This window comes from Trichosurus vulpecula, chromosome 3, assembly GCF_011100635.1.
Source record: "Trichosurus vulpecula isolate mTriVul1 chromosome 3, mTriVul1.pri, whole genome shotgun sequence".
Lineage (NCBI taxonomy): Eukaryota > Metazoa > Chordata > Mammalia > Diprotodontia > Phalangeridae > Trichosurus > Trichosurus vulpecula.
Window position 1 is genome coordinate 377,591,352 of NC_050575.1, and position 17,458 is coordinate 377,608,809.

Sequence of the window (17,458 nt, forward strand, 5' to 3'; positions counted from 1 at the left end):
AGGCAAGACAAATAACCTGGCTCAGTGCTCTGTCTCCTACTGAGAGCAGGACCCTGATGCTCTGCCTCCCATGGGGAGCAGGCCTGCTGGGCACGTCACCCCAGTAAATGCCTTTTATATAACTTGCAGACAGGGTCCTAGTGAATTGGTTCAGGACAGATGCTGAGACTAATGGGCTAATTCTTCATCATTTCCTCTTTATAACACACCTTACTCTCCCAGTACTTTCTGAATGGTACCTTCCTCTCTTCCTCTCTCCTCCATGCCCCCATCCTTTATGTGTGGCTTCCCTCCATCAGAATATAAGCTCTCAAAGGGCATGGGCTTTCTTTCTGTTGGTATTGCCAGAGCTTAGCATTGCCTGTTCAACTCTTTCCTCAACACTCATTGGCTATGTGACCCTGGGCAAGTCACTTACGTCTGTTGGCTTCAGTTTCCTCGTTTGTAAAGTGAGCTGGAGAAGGAAATGGCAAAGCACCCCAGTATCCTGACTCCAAATGGGATCAGGAAGAAAAACAAAGAACTGAAGAACTTCAAGAGGTCAAAGGTCATGGAAATCTCCAGAAACTGGGAGGGAGGGTGGTTAGGTTGTATAATTCGAATTTTGACTCGACACTTCAGCTGAAGTGGTGGGGGCAGCTCAAACTGGCTCTCGTGAACCCACTGTCAAATTTGCACCTCTGGCATCAGAAAATCCTGTAATTCAGGGCTTGATCTATCATTTTTGTGGATTGTCTAGACTTAAGTGTTAGAAACAATATTAAAATTTAAGAGTGTGTCATGAATACACTTGTTTGTTTTTGTTTTCCAGAGATCTTGTTATTACACATTTATTTACTAGCGTATCCCTGCTAGATGGATGGATGTTAAAACATGTCTTTAGCCTTTAGAGATTCGATCTATATTTTTTTCAAGTATCTCTAAGACAAGTTTTGACAAGGCAGTTCATTAAGTAAACCTTAGTCCAGGTTTCCCAGAAGTGCCCTTTGATCCAGTTCTTCTAGTATTAAAGGCAAGGCCTGGGATCTAATTAGTCATAACCAGAAGGCTCTGCAGAGGGAAAGATGTGGAAGACTTCCCCGCTGCCCAAGGTCCTGACTTTGGGCCTCCTGGGCCTCCTGATTCAAGCCTCTGGTGAGTATCTCTGCCAGGCTGACCCAGAGTAGGGGATGATTTCTAGGGCGACATGGGAGGAGTCCTTTGATTTTCCCCTTGGAGATATGGGGCTCGTGAATTTTTTCTCTTATTGCCCTCACTGAATGATTGGGTGGGTAAGCTGGGGGTGAGGGATTATAGCTAGTTTGATTTCAGGGGGCGAAACTAGGTTTGCTGCTGAGAAATTGATACCTTACCCATGCGTGTTATGTATAAAAACTCTTTTATCAGCTGCTGATAGGGTGGGGAGAGGGGAAAGCTGAGGTTTCCATGAGAAAGTATGGCACAGATTATTTCTTTATTTTCTCTTTCCTTTTAGTAAATAGTATTTATTTTTTCCCAATTACATGTAGAGATAGTTTTCAACATTCATTTCTTTTATAAGATTTTGAGTCTCAAAATTTTACTCCCTTTGTCCCTCCCTTCACAACTCCCCCAGGAAGCAAGGAATCTGATACAGGTTATACATGTACAATCATTAGTTCTACATTAGTCATGTTGTGAAAGAAGAAACTGAACAAAAGGGAAAAGTCACCATAAAAGGTGAAAATAATATGCTCTGATCTACATTCAGACTCCATAGTACTTTCTTTGGGTGGGGATAGAATTTTCCATCATGAGTCTTTTGGAATTGTCTTGGCTCATTGTATTGCTGAAAAGAGCTTAGTCATTCATAGTTGATCATCAAACAGAGTTGCTGTTACTATGTACAATATTTTCCTGGTTCCATTCACTTCACTCAGCATCAGTTGGTCTAAATCTTTCCAGGTTTTTCTGAAATCCACTTGCTCCTCATTTCCCTTAGCACAATAGCATTCCATTACATTCATGTACCACAACTTGTTCAGCCATTCCTAAATTGATGGATATTCCCTCAATTTCCAATTCCTTGCCACAAAAAGAGCTGCTATAAACATTTTTGTATATGTGGATACTTTTCCCATTTTTGTGATCTCTTTGGGATACAGCCCTAGTAGTGGGATTGCTGGATCACAGGATATGAACAGTTTGATTACCCTTTAGGCATAATTCCAAATTGTTCTCAAGAATGGTTGGATCATTCACAGCTCCACCAACAGTGCAATATGGTCCCAATTTCCCACATCTTCTTCAACATTTTCCTTTTCTGTCATACTAGCCAATCTGATATGTATGAGCTTGTACCTCAGAGTTGTTTTAATTTGTATTTGTTTAATCAATAGTGATTTACAGCATTTTTTACACATGACTATAGATAGCTTTAATTTCTTCATCTGAAAAGTGCCTGTTATATCCTTTGACCATTTACCAATTGGGGAATGACTTGTATTCTGATAAATTTGACTCAGTTCTCTATGTATTTGAGAAATAAGGCCTTTATCAGAAACACTTGCTATAAAAATTGTTTCCCATTTTTCTGCTTTCTTTCTGATCTTGGTTGTGTTGGTTTTGTTTGTGTAAAACCTTTTAAATTTAATGTAATCCAAATGATCCATTTTGCATTTCATAATGCTCTCTAGCTCTTGTTTGGTTACAAATTCTTCCCTTCTCCATAGATCTGACAGGTGAGCTTTCCCTTGCACTCCTAATTTGCTTATGGTATCCCCCTTTATGGCTAAATAATGTGCCCATTTTGACCTTATTTTGGTATACGGTGTGAGATGTTCATCTGTGGCTAGTTTCTGCCATACTGTTTTCCAGTTTTCCTAGCAGTTTTTGTCAAAAAGTGAGTTCTTATCCCAGAAGCTAGAGGGTTTGGGTTATTTCTTTATTTCTATAATAATAGTGGTTATTATAGAAGAGAAACTGAAGCCCACGGATGTATGTTATGACAGTTGAGCAGTCTCTAGCTCTTGGACTCTAGGATGGGGAGCTGGGAGGAATCTTAAGGATCATTGAATTCAATGCCCTTTTCCCATTTAATCAAAATGGAGAAACAGGCTTAGGGAAGGGAAAGAAATTGTAGCAAGTTCACAGAGGCAGTAAATGTGGAGCTGTGATTAGAACCCCTGTCTTCTGAGCCCCAATCCAGTATTCTGTGCATCCAGCCTTATCACCTACTACTCTATTCACATTTGTTGTGTTCTTGTTCAGTTGTTTTATAATCATGTCTGCCTCTTGGTGACCTCATTTGGGGTTTTCCTGGCAAAGATATTGGAGTTGGTTTGCCAGGTCCTTCTCCAGCTCATTTCACAGATGAGGAAACTGAGGGCAAACGAGTGAGTGACTTGCCCAGGGTCACACGGCTAGTAAGTATCTGAGGCTGGATTGGAACTCAGGAAGATGAATCTCCCTGACACATAATGTAGCCCAATGTAACTACTTTCCATCTGACTTTCTTCTCCTGCTGTCTTCTGTCTCCCTTCTTTTTCTACTGTCTTTACCACACCCAGATAGCACTTTCCCCCGTCTAGTACTTTTGAAGACTTTTCATTAAAGACCCAGCTTGGGCACTGCCACTTGTTGCAAAGCTTTTTCCTGACCCTTCTCATATCTTTTCCTAGTGCTTTGCCAGGGACTCTCCTTTATACCTCTCCCTCCTATTCCTAGTTATTGGTGCACAGGTCACTGCTCTCTAGGAGAATGTAAATTCCTGCCATTTTATCTTCAATTCAGAACCGAGGGCATTGCCCATAGTAGGTGCTTGTTAAGTCTTTGTTTAATTGAATCATAGTGATAAACTATATGGCACTGATTTTTAGCTCTGTGGTTTACTAAGCTGGGCTGGGGGTAGGATTGTTTGGGAGCAGTTGCTTTGATCTTGTGACTCTGGATCCCCGAAGCTGGACAGCTCCTGAGACAGTGCCAGAGCTAAAATAAAAATAAAAATAAACTAAAAAAAAGTGCAAATGGCCTTTCTTTGGAGTAAGTTCCCTATCACTGGAGATTTTTAAGGGAAATGAAAAGAATCATGGCAGAAATAGGAGGAGGCTTGTATTCCCATCTAATGAAAAAATGGTGGTGGAGGGTGGGGTGCAGATGGGGCACTTGAACATTAGTTTGGCCCTCTGTTCCTGAGGATTTCTTTCCCCTTTGTTCACAGGGCATCATGCTGATGACCTCATCAGAACCACTGAGTCTGGACAGATCCAAGGGACTCAAGTCAGCGTCAAGGAGATTGACAAAGCTGTCAATGTTTTCCTGGGAATCCCCTTTGCCAAACCCCCTGTGGGGGCCCTGAGGTTTTCTCCTCCTCAACCACCTGATTCATGGGACAATGTGAGAGATGCGACTGCTCATCCACCCATGTAAGCACCTTCCTCTATCCTTTTCTTACCAGAGGAGCACAAGGCACCATCATGTCTTATCCAAATATTGTCTCTGTTTGCTCTGCATAGAGTAGACATTTGTTCAATATTTGTTGAAGAAATGAATGTTCCCTATCTCCCTCTGAACTGGGAGGTTTCAAATAATTGCTTAATGATAATAGTTCACATTTATTTGGACTTTACAGAATAGCAGACTTCAGAAAAATTACTGTGAGGTAGTTAGAACACATATTGCTACAGATAAAAAGCCAAATGCTAACAGAGATTAGAGGCAGCTAGGTGACTCAATGGATAGAATAATGATTCCGGAGTCAGAAAGTCCTAAGTTCAAATTTGGTCTCAGAGACTTACTAGCTGTGTGACCCCCTGCAAGTCAGTTAACCCTGTTTGCCCTTAGTTTCCTCATCTGTAAAATGAGCTAAAGAAGGAAATGACAAACTGCTCCAGTATCTCTGCCAATGAAACCCCAAACTGGGTCATGAAAGGTCAGAAAGAACTGAATAATAATGTAGATTAAGTGACTCACCCAAGGTCACAAAGCTTGTAAATAACAGTCAGAATTCATAGACTGATACTCTCAGAAAGCTGAAAGTCATTGAATCTGACCCCTCAATTTGTTTTTTAAGCAATTTGATGCCTTTTGCTTTGGTGACCACACTTATTCCTTATTCCATATCCCAGACTACCTCCTACCCTCCAACCTAATGCTCCTCTAACAAAGACAATACCCGGATACAGTGGCCAACAGTGCTGCTCTTGGTAAAATGCTCCCAGTCATGATCTGTCCTGGTCTGGCTCCACCTTCATCGATCTGCGGCAGGTTTTCTGACTTCCTCACATTCATCCGCTTACAATGCAACCAGATTCCATGGTATTCACACACTGTGATGTATTCAGCTATTCGCCTGTTGGTTAATATCTATTTGGTTTCCGTGTTTTTTAAATTAAAAGAACAACTTTGTTTCCAACTTAACAAATGTCAACAAACCCAAACATTTCAATAAATGATGAACAAGAAAAAAAGACTCTGTAGGAAGTTGTGAAATGCAAGTCACTGCAGCTCTGCCTGCCCCAGTTTATTCTTCTGTAAAATAGGGACAATAACAGCACTGACCTCTCAAGGTTATTGTTAGGGTCACGTTTGTAAAGTTCTTTGCAAACCTCAAAGCATTCCATTCTCCTTCTTATTATCTCTATGGGATTCTATTCTGATTTGTCATCTCTTGTATTTTCCAGGTGTTTGCAGGATATCGCTCTCCTAGAAAAATTTAATAGGCTTATGCAATTAAATACCCCTACTACTGCCAATTCTGAAGACTGTTTGTACCTGAATATCTATGTTCCTGTCCAGGCAAAGGAGGGGGCCAGATTGCCAGTAAGCCAGATTTCTGTAACTTCCACAACAGGGGATGAGAATACTAGGGCGTTAGAACTGGGTGGGACCTTGGGGGTCACCTCTTCCTACCAGCATGAGAATGGTCATCCTCTCTAAATATCTCTGAGAAGTCATCCAACCTTCCCTGAAGTTGACCTAGTCAGGGAGCTCACTACTTCTCCAGGAAATCCACTCTACTCTTGGGCAACAACTCACATTGTTAGCAAATGTTTGCTTCTATGAGGCTGAAATCTGCCTCCTTATGCCTTCTTAACTTCTCTGGGCCTCAGTTTCCTCATCTCTCAAATGGGAGTACTAGGCAGTCTCTAAAATCCCTTTCAGCTCTAAAACCTATGATCTGATCCTGCCTGACGCAGAATTCCTGGGTACATAGTCATACCCACCAAGATGATCACACAAGGGAACGAGATCCCAGGTAAGTCTGCTTGTGTGAAGGGTTCCCTATAGTCTCCATGCACCCAGATACTCACAGGTAGATGTATCCTTGTCATAGTCAGTCCAAGATCTGGATTTCTCAGTGCCCAAGATTTGGTCCATTTCGTTTGCTCATAGAGCATCAATCTGTTTACTTCCTGATGGCCAAACATGTCCCCAAGAGAATCCCACCAATCCCTTGCTACATTCCATGGAAGGGAAAGAATCTTCCCATGTGAGTAAAAGCCCCTTCAGGTCTCTTCATCTCCCAGGCATGCAGCATCTCGATGCATTGACAAAAGGAACCATACTTTCAAAACTCCATGGTGTTACCTGATCAGTGACAGGATGTCTTTCTCTAGTAATTTTTAATTTAAAGATTACAAGATCTGTTTCTAGATCAGCATTTACACTGAGAATTGGATAGAGCATTGGGCCTGGAGCCAGGAATATCTGAGTTCAGATACAACCCCAGGCACTTGTTATCCATGTCAGCCTGGGTAAATCACTTAAACTCTGTTTGCCCTAATCCACCGGAAAGGGAAATGTCAAACCAGTCCAGTATCTTTGCCAAGAAATCCCCATAAGTTGGATACGACTCAACAACAACAACATTATGCTTTTAAGGGGATAATTGATGTTTTTCTTCTTACTGTTTCTTGTTTCCTAATGGTATGTTCCCTCCACAGCTTAGCCTTGGCTGAAAATTACTGTGGTCTTCTTTGCTGTAGTTGGGATATCCTGTTTGGTGTCAGTGACATAAGATTGAAATGACATCCCTCCCTGCCTCACTCCATCTCCATAATAGGCTTATGGGCAGGAGATGGGGTAAAGAAGGAGTCAGAATTAGTGAAATGGGTTTTAATCAGTTGAAACCTCTCCCCGTAAAGTGAATAACCTATAAGAACCAAAACAAAAAAAGAAAGAACCTACTTTGATAACTTCATTGTGTATACAAAAGGAATAGTGAGTTGCACATAGTAGATTTGCAGTTTCATGGGCAACCATCTTTATCATACTATATTATAGAAATGCTTGTTTTATTCCATACATTAAAAATGAAAATTTAAAAAATAACCAATAGAAGGCATAGCCCAGTGCTGGTAATCTATTCTAGCTTTTTACCTTGGCTTTGAGAGAGCAGCTACTTTTACATGGAAAGGTTCTCTGGGCCACAGTTGAAACACCCACAAGATGATGTGACCTGGAGATCTTATTGTCCATAGTGCATTCTCTGTTGTCTGTTTGGCTCTGTGTCCCTTAGAAGGGAGTCCTTCCTCCTTTTCCTGTTCCCAAGGGAACATGAATCATTTAGGACAGGCTGTTTTGTTCCATACATATTGTTGGCAATAGGAGGACCTCAGGGAGCTGATTCTGCCAGGAAGATTCCAAGGGCGGATCTGATCTGCCTCTGAGCCGAGTCAGGGGGGTTCTTATCTGAGAGTAGCTCTGATTTATATCCTGTCACTCTTGACATATAGTATCTTGATAAGTGACTTCACTCACATTTAGAGCTACTTTATCAAGGGTCATGAGATAACAGGATATGGTATTTTCCTATTGAGCAAGGGAGCATCAGAGTCATGCTTGGTGGGGTTTGTTCTTATAAGGAAAACCATGTCTGATTTCTGCAGGTGATGGTGTGGATTCATGGTGGTGGTTTTGTTTTGGGGAGTGCTTCCATGTTTGATGGTTCAATATTGTCTGCCTCCAAGAATGTGGTAGTGGTTGCCATCCAGTACAGGCTGGGCATCCTTGGGTTTTTCAGGTGAGATTTGACTCCAGTAAAATGTGAGTAAAGTTTTTTTTTTACATGATGAATTACCTGTTGAATGACAATAATCATAAATTCCTGATTAGAAGACTTATCTCTTGCCTTCCTTTGCCTTTTCCACAAGTTAATCATGATACAGTAAAAAAAAAAAACAAACCCAACCAAACTAGATATGTGTCCAGGGGACCCAATTTCAAATTATGACTCAGCTTCTTATGACCAATAAATTCACTTCTCCCTTGGCCTCAGATTCTAGATAGAGAGATAGATGGATCTATGGGTAGATGGATGGATGGATAGATAGACTAGCAGATAGATAGGTGTGCCCACAGTGGCATGAACATATGATGAAGTAATTGACACAAAAAGACAAAGACATGGGGCTAGGCAAGTTGTATAGTCAGGCTATAGACTCATTTTAATGGAGTTACTGACAGTATTTTATACAGGTTAATTGCTGAGTCATCCAGACTTCAAAGAAGAGTACAATAAAGCATTGGTTAAGTTTTTTATCTCCTTGTTCCTGGGAGTGAGACACTATTTTTGCTCAAGGCTAACCAAATTGAAACATTTATGTTCTCTCGCATATAGATAACTAGGCTGAAACATTTCTGTCATCTCCCATGTAGATAATTAGCTACAAAGGCAGGTTTTCTTTGCCAAGCCTTCTTATCCTAAAACTGGCCTTGCTGTGAATAGACCCATTTTCAATTGACCATGCCTTGCAGAGGTCTAAATAGGACATAGTTGGCTCCCCACATTTCCCCCCTTTTTATTCTGTAATTTTAAGTGGCTTAAAGATAGTGTTCATTATCCTAAGGACACAAGGTAGACAAAAATTTACCATGACCAAACAAAGAATATAAGGTAGTGTATGGAAAATCAAAAATACATTATTAAATGGGTTAAATTTTTTGAAAATATCAATAATTGTTTTTACTATCCCCTCTGGATCAATACCAGGAAAAGAGGTGTTTCACTATTTCAGCATTCCAATCAGTCCCCTCCCTGTCTCTTTTGTAGACACTTCACCATTATAGATACATGTGAATTCTTCCCCTTAACCATCATCCATTTAAGTAAATATGGGAAGGATTTATCGACGTATTGACAAATCAAAGGGGGTAGTCCCCTTTATGAATATAGATACATAGACTCAAAAAGAAATAAAAAATGCAATTGTCTTTTTAAGATTCAAAAGGTCTTTTCTTATGTAGCTGTCTGGCAGGGATCATTGTCAATGCAATCTTCTGGTCCTTGGTATCTGTTCCACCATTTCCAGCACAATATCTTCTTCTTCTTGTCCTCTCATAGGAATCAGCTTTCTGTCCATTCTCCTACAACAGTGATCTTAGCACAATTTAAAATTACCATTTCTAATCTTTATAACCCTGATCATATTTACAAACTCAAAATTTGAACCATGGCCAATTGTCATTTTTAAGAAATTCACATCAGAAGGCAGCATCTTACACTTTACATTCATCCATTATTAATTTCCTCACTAGAAGGATGAGATGTCACTTAAGGAATTAATAACAGGCTTTACTACATACATAAATACATTAAATTGTCAATTTTTAACACAATGCATTATAGAATCTTAACCTTTTAGTCTTGCCATGTTTCTTTGATGACATTTACAAAGTAAACCATAACTCCCCCCCCCCCTTTTTTTAGCATCATTGGTGGTAACAAAACTTAGGTAAGTATGATATTAATCAAATAACAAAATAACATTCTCATATTGCTTAAGGAACATTTACAAAGCAAGCCCTAAGTGGCTCACATGCGTTTCTACCCTTGTTCATAAAATTTTGCCAAGTTGGTGAAAAAGTCCTTAAGTAACACTAATTCCTGAGTATTGTAACAAAGTTTCTAGTTATAGCAGAATTCTTAGATATCACAAAGTTTCTTACTCAAAAAGGTGTTGTAACAGAATGTCACATTGTCAGTAGTAAGAGACTGATCACTTAGAATCCTTTTTATCTATTGTACATAAACTTGCAATTTCTCAGCAAGCCAAGTTCATTGTTTAGAATTTACGTAAATCAAACAAGTTTTTTTTTCTGGGGCTGATGAACTAGCCCATACACATATTTTACAGGGGTCTTGGCAATTCTACAAAATAAGGAGAAGTAACATGGATCTCAGGAAGTGGTTAATAGAAAAACCTTGGGCCTATCTGCTATCTTTTGCCTTTTCTCTGAGCACACTTGTTCAAGGTCGAGGCTTTCTAAAAATCATGCAAAGGATTTTACAAAACTTTTGTTCATAAACTTATTTCCCTTTCTCAGAAACAGCTTACAATTTGTCCTGATACTATTATTAATTCCTAAGTATTAAACAATTCTTAAATTTGATCACCAAACCTTTTCCACATAATTGAAGAGAAAAAAAGAAAACTAAACATAGTTTTGTAAATACTAGACTTAAGCTTAATTAACAATCTCACAAATTTCCTAAATAATAGCAAAACAATTAAAGACAAAATTTGGTAATTTATGATTTCTTAAATTACAACACTACAAAATATTATAAGACATGGTCAATTAGAATGATTTAAAAGTTTTCTAACTCAGTACAATTCTTAGCCTAACAACATTTAGATTATAAAAGAAATTGCTTTTCTAACAACACAGATGATACAGTTGCTTACCAAGTTATACAGTAAGGAAAATTTTAGAAATGTAACAATATCGTAAACAATTATCATCTACTTAAACTTTAAAACCAAAACTAATTAATTACCATTCTGGTGGCTTTACCTCAGTCAGCTGTCAGTCAAATTGCCTGGTACAGAGAATCATTCACCTCACACTGAAGAAAATTCACATAAAATTAATGAATATGAAGCAATTATTTTCAACTTAAAACAATCTATATTCAAATCGTGTGTATTTTATGGCAAGCATTGTGCAAAGTACTTTTATAATCACGCAACCTTTGTAATAACTCTGGGAATGAATTCTACCACCATCCCCTCAGTAAACTTAAAGTAAATAGAATTTTCTTGTGGCTATATAGTTAATAAATTTCTCAGTGCCAAATAACAATATCAACCTTTTTATTATTCAAATATACATTTCTAAGTTCCATTCACATTTTTCTTAGGAAAGTTTTACAAACAGTTTGGAATCACCTATTATAAGCAGGTTGGTTTAAAATTTGCTGAGCCAGTATTCTAACTACTTCTTTTGGCCCAGGTAAAAAGGAAGCCTAAGGAATTTGAATCATTGCTAAAAAGGTATAGTCAATTTCCCCTTCAGGCAGAGGAGTTTGATAATTAATTGAACAGTAATAATAATAACTCACAATAACCAATATCTTTACCATAGCTAATATCCATATTAGTTTTAATAGAACCTACCCATGAATCTAGCCCGAAAGGTGGGAGGACATAATTCCTTCTATCTCTCTAGAACTTTATTGGTTTTTAACATTAAAACAGTAATCCACAAAAAACTAGTTAACAATCTTGCAAGTTTCATAAGTGCTGGCCGAATTGTTTTAGCTGTGATCTTCTATTAACTACAGGTAAAGGTAGGAATACTTGGATTTTAAAACCTAAGACAGGGTTAGCAAGGCTGAGAAAGTAACTCAACCAGTTTTACACAATTGTTTTCATTTTTTAGTTTCAACAAAATTCAGATTAAAAATTTCTTTGTCTAAAACTATTTTTAGCTCACAACATTCACTCAAGTATTACAATATAAGAGAATTTTACTACAATTTAGAAGTACAATAATAGTATAAACAGAAAAATTTCAGATGACATTAATTGCATTCCCAAATCATTACATACATTGGGCTTACCAAGCATAGAGGCTTTTCTTCTCTCCCCACAGTTGCAGAGTTTGGCTGTGTACTTGGGAAAGGGGAGGGGGACTAAGGACCGGGGAGTGCTGGGAAGCTGTAGAGTCCAGCATCTGAATTAAGGGTCTGAGGAGTCATTGAGGATGGTCCCTGAGGAACCTTTGCTTCCTAATAGGGGTTGCTGGGCTTTGGGAAACTTGGAGCAAAAATTCCAGGTTCCAGTGGTGTGGGAGCAAGGACTTGGGGGCTTGCGAGGAGAGGTTCCTCTGCTTGCCTAGAAGTATGGGCGTCAGGGCCTCTAGGAGTCCAGGGCTGTTGTCAGTGGGGTATGAGAGGGCAACAAAATAGCAAAGTAGAGAACAGTAGAGCTTTTGTGGCAACATGTATTTTAATTTTTGTAGTTTCAATGTTACTATAATTTAATTTACATTGAGACTTTAGGTGAAAAAACATCAAAATAAAGGGCCTAAAAATAAGAAAAAGCAGCTAGTAAGCGGGGCAATTATTTTGAAAAGGAGCCAACTCTCTATTGTATATTCACAGCTGAATCACTTTTTAAACTTTCCAAGTAGCAAACTTAGGAAGACCACAGCAAGCTAGAAATACGTATCTATTGAGATAATTCCTGTTCTAAGAAGTATTTTTGTTTCTCAGGAATACGGTAAGTAACAGTCTTTCTAGTCAAATATGTTCAGATTGGCTCTCATTCTCCACTTTTATTTCTCTATTTTGGAAGCTTTAAGCCACTTGTTTCAAACTCAAATAGGAATGAGGGTCATTAAATTGCACATAAGGATCTCTGTAGTTGTGTATAAAAAAAGTACTTATTAACTCTATAGATTTATTTAATACTTTTATGTTATTAAATATTTTCCAATTCTGTTTATAGGATCATTACTTAAAGTTCTTAATTCTAAAAGTTGAGAAAGCACATTCTAGATTTTTTTAAAGTCCTTTTTCCAGTTTTTTAAAAATTTATACTAGTCTCATGGTGATTCTTATTAACCACACATGAATTAAAAAACATCTTTATATATACTTCTGACATTGAGCTGGAATTCTTAACCCCCCCCCCCCCCAGGAGTCTACAGATAGATTGGAGGGGGATATAGAAAATATATATATATATCTTTGGTCATTTAAACTGATTTTTCTTCACATTCATAAGTGTATTGTTATTTTGAAAAAGTTTTCATATGCTTCACCGGATTATCTATGGTTAACGGAATCTGCTAAAGAATTTTTAGCTCCTCTAACTTATATTGCAGCCCTGAAAAGATCTTAATAGTTCTAATTTTTAACTCGAGTAAATTTTACTTCTGTGTTCACTCCTTAAAAACTTTTTTGAAAGTGAGAACCTTGAATCCTCCAGCCAAGGTGAGTGGGACTCTGGAAAAGATCCAGTGGTGCCTTGTCCCTTCTCACCCATACTGGGAAATTCAAAGTGTCTCTTTTTCAGATCTATGCATTTTCTCAATTTGCTTTAGTGCCATAATAAATTTTGATTTATCTTAAGCATCAAATGTAGGAGTAACACATTTCACTTAACTCTAAGGGGAAAAGATCCCCATTTTCTTTCTTATCTCTCTTCACATTCCAAATTTGGCCAGAATTGGAATGAAGAGAGAAAGAAAGAGCACTTTCTTATTTGAACAACTTTAACAACAGAGAGTCATACAACATACTCTCTTCACACAGAGACACACAACACAAAACAGATACAGACAGAAAACGACAGGATGCACAAAAAGGATTTCTAGAAATCAATCATTTTTCTTTTCCCTTTCTACTTTGGTAACTCCCAATTAGTTAGTCTATCCCCTAGTGGGTTATTGTCATCCATCCCTGGGCTGAGGCTCACAAGATCTCGCCCCAACCCCAATATCATGCTTAATTGTTCTTTGTACCATAGGTGCTTTTCCTTCTGGAGTAAGACATATTTTAAAAATGTTCCACATGGAAAAGGCTGACATTGAGAAGTGTTCTTAATCCTCCCTTAATCTTTTACTCATTTGTTTTTCAATAATCTCCCATCTTTCTAAATCAATTGTACCTTCTTGTTTTTGCTCTTCTGTTATACAAAAGCCTCTTTCTGTTACAATTTTTCTTAATACTTGCAGATACAGATCCTTATTCTTAAATTGTATGTGCCCCATAGTTAAATTTTCTAAATCTCTAAAATTTCTACAATCCCCCAGTAAGCCTAGTTATAATTAATTCTCTTACCCTTTATGTGAATTGGCTCCGGAGCCTATATCAGTAAGACGTTACTCCATCTGGACTTCAGGTCCCTGTTCCGAGCACCAACTATGCCCTCAGTGGCGTGAATATATGATGAAGTAATTGACACAAAAAGACAAAGACATGGGGCTAGGCGAGTAGTACAGTCAGGCTATAGACTCATTTTAATGGAGTTACTGACAGTATTTTATACAGGTTAATTGCTGAGTCATCCAGACTTCAAAGAAGAGTACAATAAAGCATTGGTTAAGTTTTTTATTTCCTTGTTCCTGGGAGCAAGACACCATTTTTACTCAAGGCTAACCAAATTGAAACATTTATGTTCTCTCGCATATAGATAACCAGGCTGAAACATTTCTGTCATCTCCCATGTAGATAATCAGCTACGAAGGCAGGTTTTCTTTGCCAAGTCTTCTTATCCTAAACTGGCCTTGCCGTGAATAGACCCATTTTCAATTGACCCTGCCTTGCAGAGGTCTAAGAGGCCTAAATAGGATATAGCTGGCTCCCTACAGATAGGCAGATAGAAAAACAATTTATTAAGTACCAGACACTGTACCAAGTGCTGGGGTTACAAAACAGGAAAACAAGAGGGTCCTACTGTGTTAACCTAACCCTGGCTTGCTGTACTGCATCATAATAAAACTCATGATTCCATTAGCTTTCCAAGTACCAATTTTCTGTAATGTCTTATCTAAAGCTATTTACTCCTTTTACTGTGCTCTCTGAAATGCCTGCTTCATAAGTAACGAACCTGTTTTCATCTTTAACCCTTTTCTTTCTTACCCCTTCCACCTACTTGTACTCACCAAACCCTGACTTTTTTCTGATGACAGCTTTCCTGGTCGCCATTTCTAGCACTACTTGCATTTTCACTCATGTCTCTATGACAGGGAAGCCAACGTACTCCTTGTTTCCTATTACCACTTCCAGACTCTCCTTCTGCCACCATCACTCAGCAGCTTCTCCTTTGAGGTTCATTCAATCCATCAAGATTCTAGTAGCTGTTACTTACCAACAGCTGGGACACTCTCCTTCCTTTCTCAAAGAGTTCAGTGTCTTATTTATAGTCTTTCTCACTCTTCCAACTCCCATCTTCATACTGGGGGACTTCAACATTCATCTTGATACTCCCTTCAACATTTTTAGTCCCCAGTTCCTCAGTGAATTCATTTCTCATAACCTACTCCTCCACCCCACCTTAGCTATATACAGAGATGGTAACACCCTTGTTTTACCCTGACTCATGAGTGTTCCACTTCTTTGTTCATTAACTCTAGAGAAATTCTTTTATCTAGTTATAATCTCTTATCATTCCACTAAACTCTTTGCCTTGTAACCTCTAACTCTGTTCTTCATACTCACCTTGACTTTCAATCCCCCCACCCCTCTGTTCTTTCCCAGGCCATCACCACTGCCTGATTATACTATCTTCCCTTCTCCATCTTAACCCCTTAGTGAACCACTTTATCTCTACGTTGACCTCTTATCCTATGACAAATCTTTCCCTGCCAAATCTCAGCCTTGGATGACACTCATCATCCACTTCCTTTGTTCTTCTTAGCAAGCTGCTGAATGAAGCTAGAGAAAATCATGAAACCCTGTTGCCTGGGTCCATCAAGATTAATGTTTCATAATCTTAACTGGGTCCTCACTGTGGCAAGGCAATCTTTTTGCACTTCTATAATCAATTCACTATCTCACTCACCAGAGTGGCTTTTCTAAACCTTTGCATCCTTCCTCAAACTTCTCATGGCTCCACCTCTCCTCACTATTTCCACTCAGAACTTTGCTTTATATTTTGCTGGAAAAAAATGAGGCCATCCACTAAGCTCCCTCATATGCCCTCCTCCTTATCTCATATTGATCAGATGCCTTATGTTATTATCTCCACCTTTATCTGTCTTACATAGAGAGATGACCTTTTCTTCACTAAGGCTAAGTTTTTGACATACCAAAATGATCCCATTCCATCCAGTCTTCTCTAGAAGATAGCCCTTTCTGTCATTCTCACTTTCACTCTTCTTTGATTTCTCTCTCTCTCTCTCTCTCTCTCTCTCTCTCTCTGTCTCTGTCTCCCACACCCTCATTTCCCCCTCACTCTACCCCTACACTCTCCCCCACCACCTGATTCCCTGCTACCTGCATACTTGCCCATGTATCACCTCTGTCCTCAAAAAACCTTACTGGATCCATCCATCCATTGATCCATCCATCCGTCTATCTATCCATCTATCCATCCATCCAACCATCCATCCATCTGTCCATCCATCCATCCATCCATCCATCCATCCATCCATCTGTGCATCTATCCATCCATCTCCACTAGCTATCATCTCATCTGTCTCCTCCCTTTTATGGCTATTGAGCTTAATTCTTTTCTCCTGCTCTCTTTACTCTCTCCTGTCTGGCTTCCAATTTCCAGACCAGACCTACAGTATTCTCTCTCAACTATCTCAAAATGTATGTCCTATATGTATGTCCTATATCTGTAATAAACTCAATGTCCCCCAAACTGAACTCTTTCTCTTTCCCACCAAGTACTCCCCTCTTCATAACATCCCTATTCTTTGTTAAAGGCACTGTCATGCTCCCAGTCACTCGGGCTTGTGATCTAGGGGTCACTGTCCACTGCTCACTCTCTTTTCCCCACATCTAATCTGTTGCCAAGTCATGCTAATTCTACCCTTGCTACATCTCTCATATACACCCACTTCTCTCTTCTAACACCACCGCCACTCTAGTGTAAACTCTCACCACCTTACACTTGGACACAATGGCTGCTTGGTTAGCCTCTTTGCTTCTTCTCTCCCTACTCCAGTTCGTCCTCCACTCAGCTGTCAGTGATTTTCCTATAGCACTGGTCAGACCATTACCCCCTTATTCAGTCAATCAGTCAGTTAACAAGCATTTTAAAAGAACCTATATGTCAATCACAAAAGGAAGTCCATTCCTACTCTCAGGGAGTTCAATTCTAATGGGAGACAGCTATAAATAGCCATATAGATACAAAATATATACAATGTAAAGGAGAAGTAATCTCAAAGGGAAGGTATGACAATTGTGATTTTTTTTGAGGGAGGGAAGGCAGGGCAATTGGGGTTAAGTGACTTGCCCAAGGTCACATAGCTAGTAAGTTTGTCAAGTGTCTGAGGCTGGATTTGAACTCAGGTCCTACTGATTCCAGGGCTGGTGGACAATTGTGATTTTTGACATATATTACGTCACATTGTTGTTATACGTGATAGGACTCCAACATGGAGTCACAGGCTAGGTGGTCCTAAGGACCATCAAGCATTTAAGCAATAACAGATGGCCAGTACTTTCACATGCCCTGACTTACTGTGATCCAGTGAATAACCTCAGCTCCTGAATGGACTCCAAACTGACTGCATGGCTGTGTGCTGGCACCCA

The 17,458-nt window shown here is 39.1% G+C and overlaps 1 protein-coding gene across 1 annotated transcript in view; it reads left to right on the forward strand.

Moving 5' to 3' along the window:
* Positions 1-1,064: 1,064 nt before the first annotated feature.
* The window catches only part of LOC118840813 (pyrethroid hydrolase Ces2e-like), a 32,935-nt gene continuing 16,541 nt past the window's right edge, over positions 1,065-17,458 (forward strand). The window contains exons 1-4 of the mRNA XM_036748165.1: positions 1,065-1,134; positions 4,178-4,382; positions 5,640-5,778; positions 7,848-7,981. Coding sequence (XP_036604060.1) covers positions 1,065-1,134; positions 4,178-4,382; positions 5,640-5,778; positions 7,848-7,981 — 548 coding nt within the window. The remainder of the gene's footprint in view (positions 1,135-4,177; positions 4,383-5,639; positions 5,779-7,847; positions 7,982-17,458) is intronic.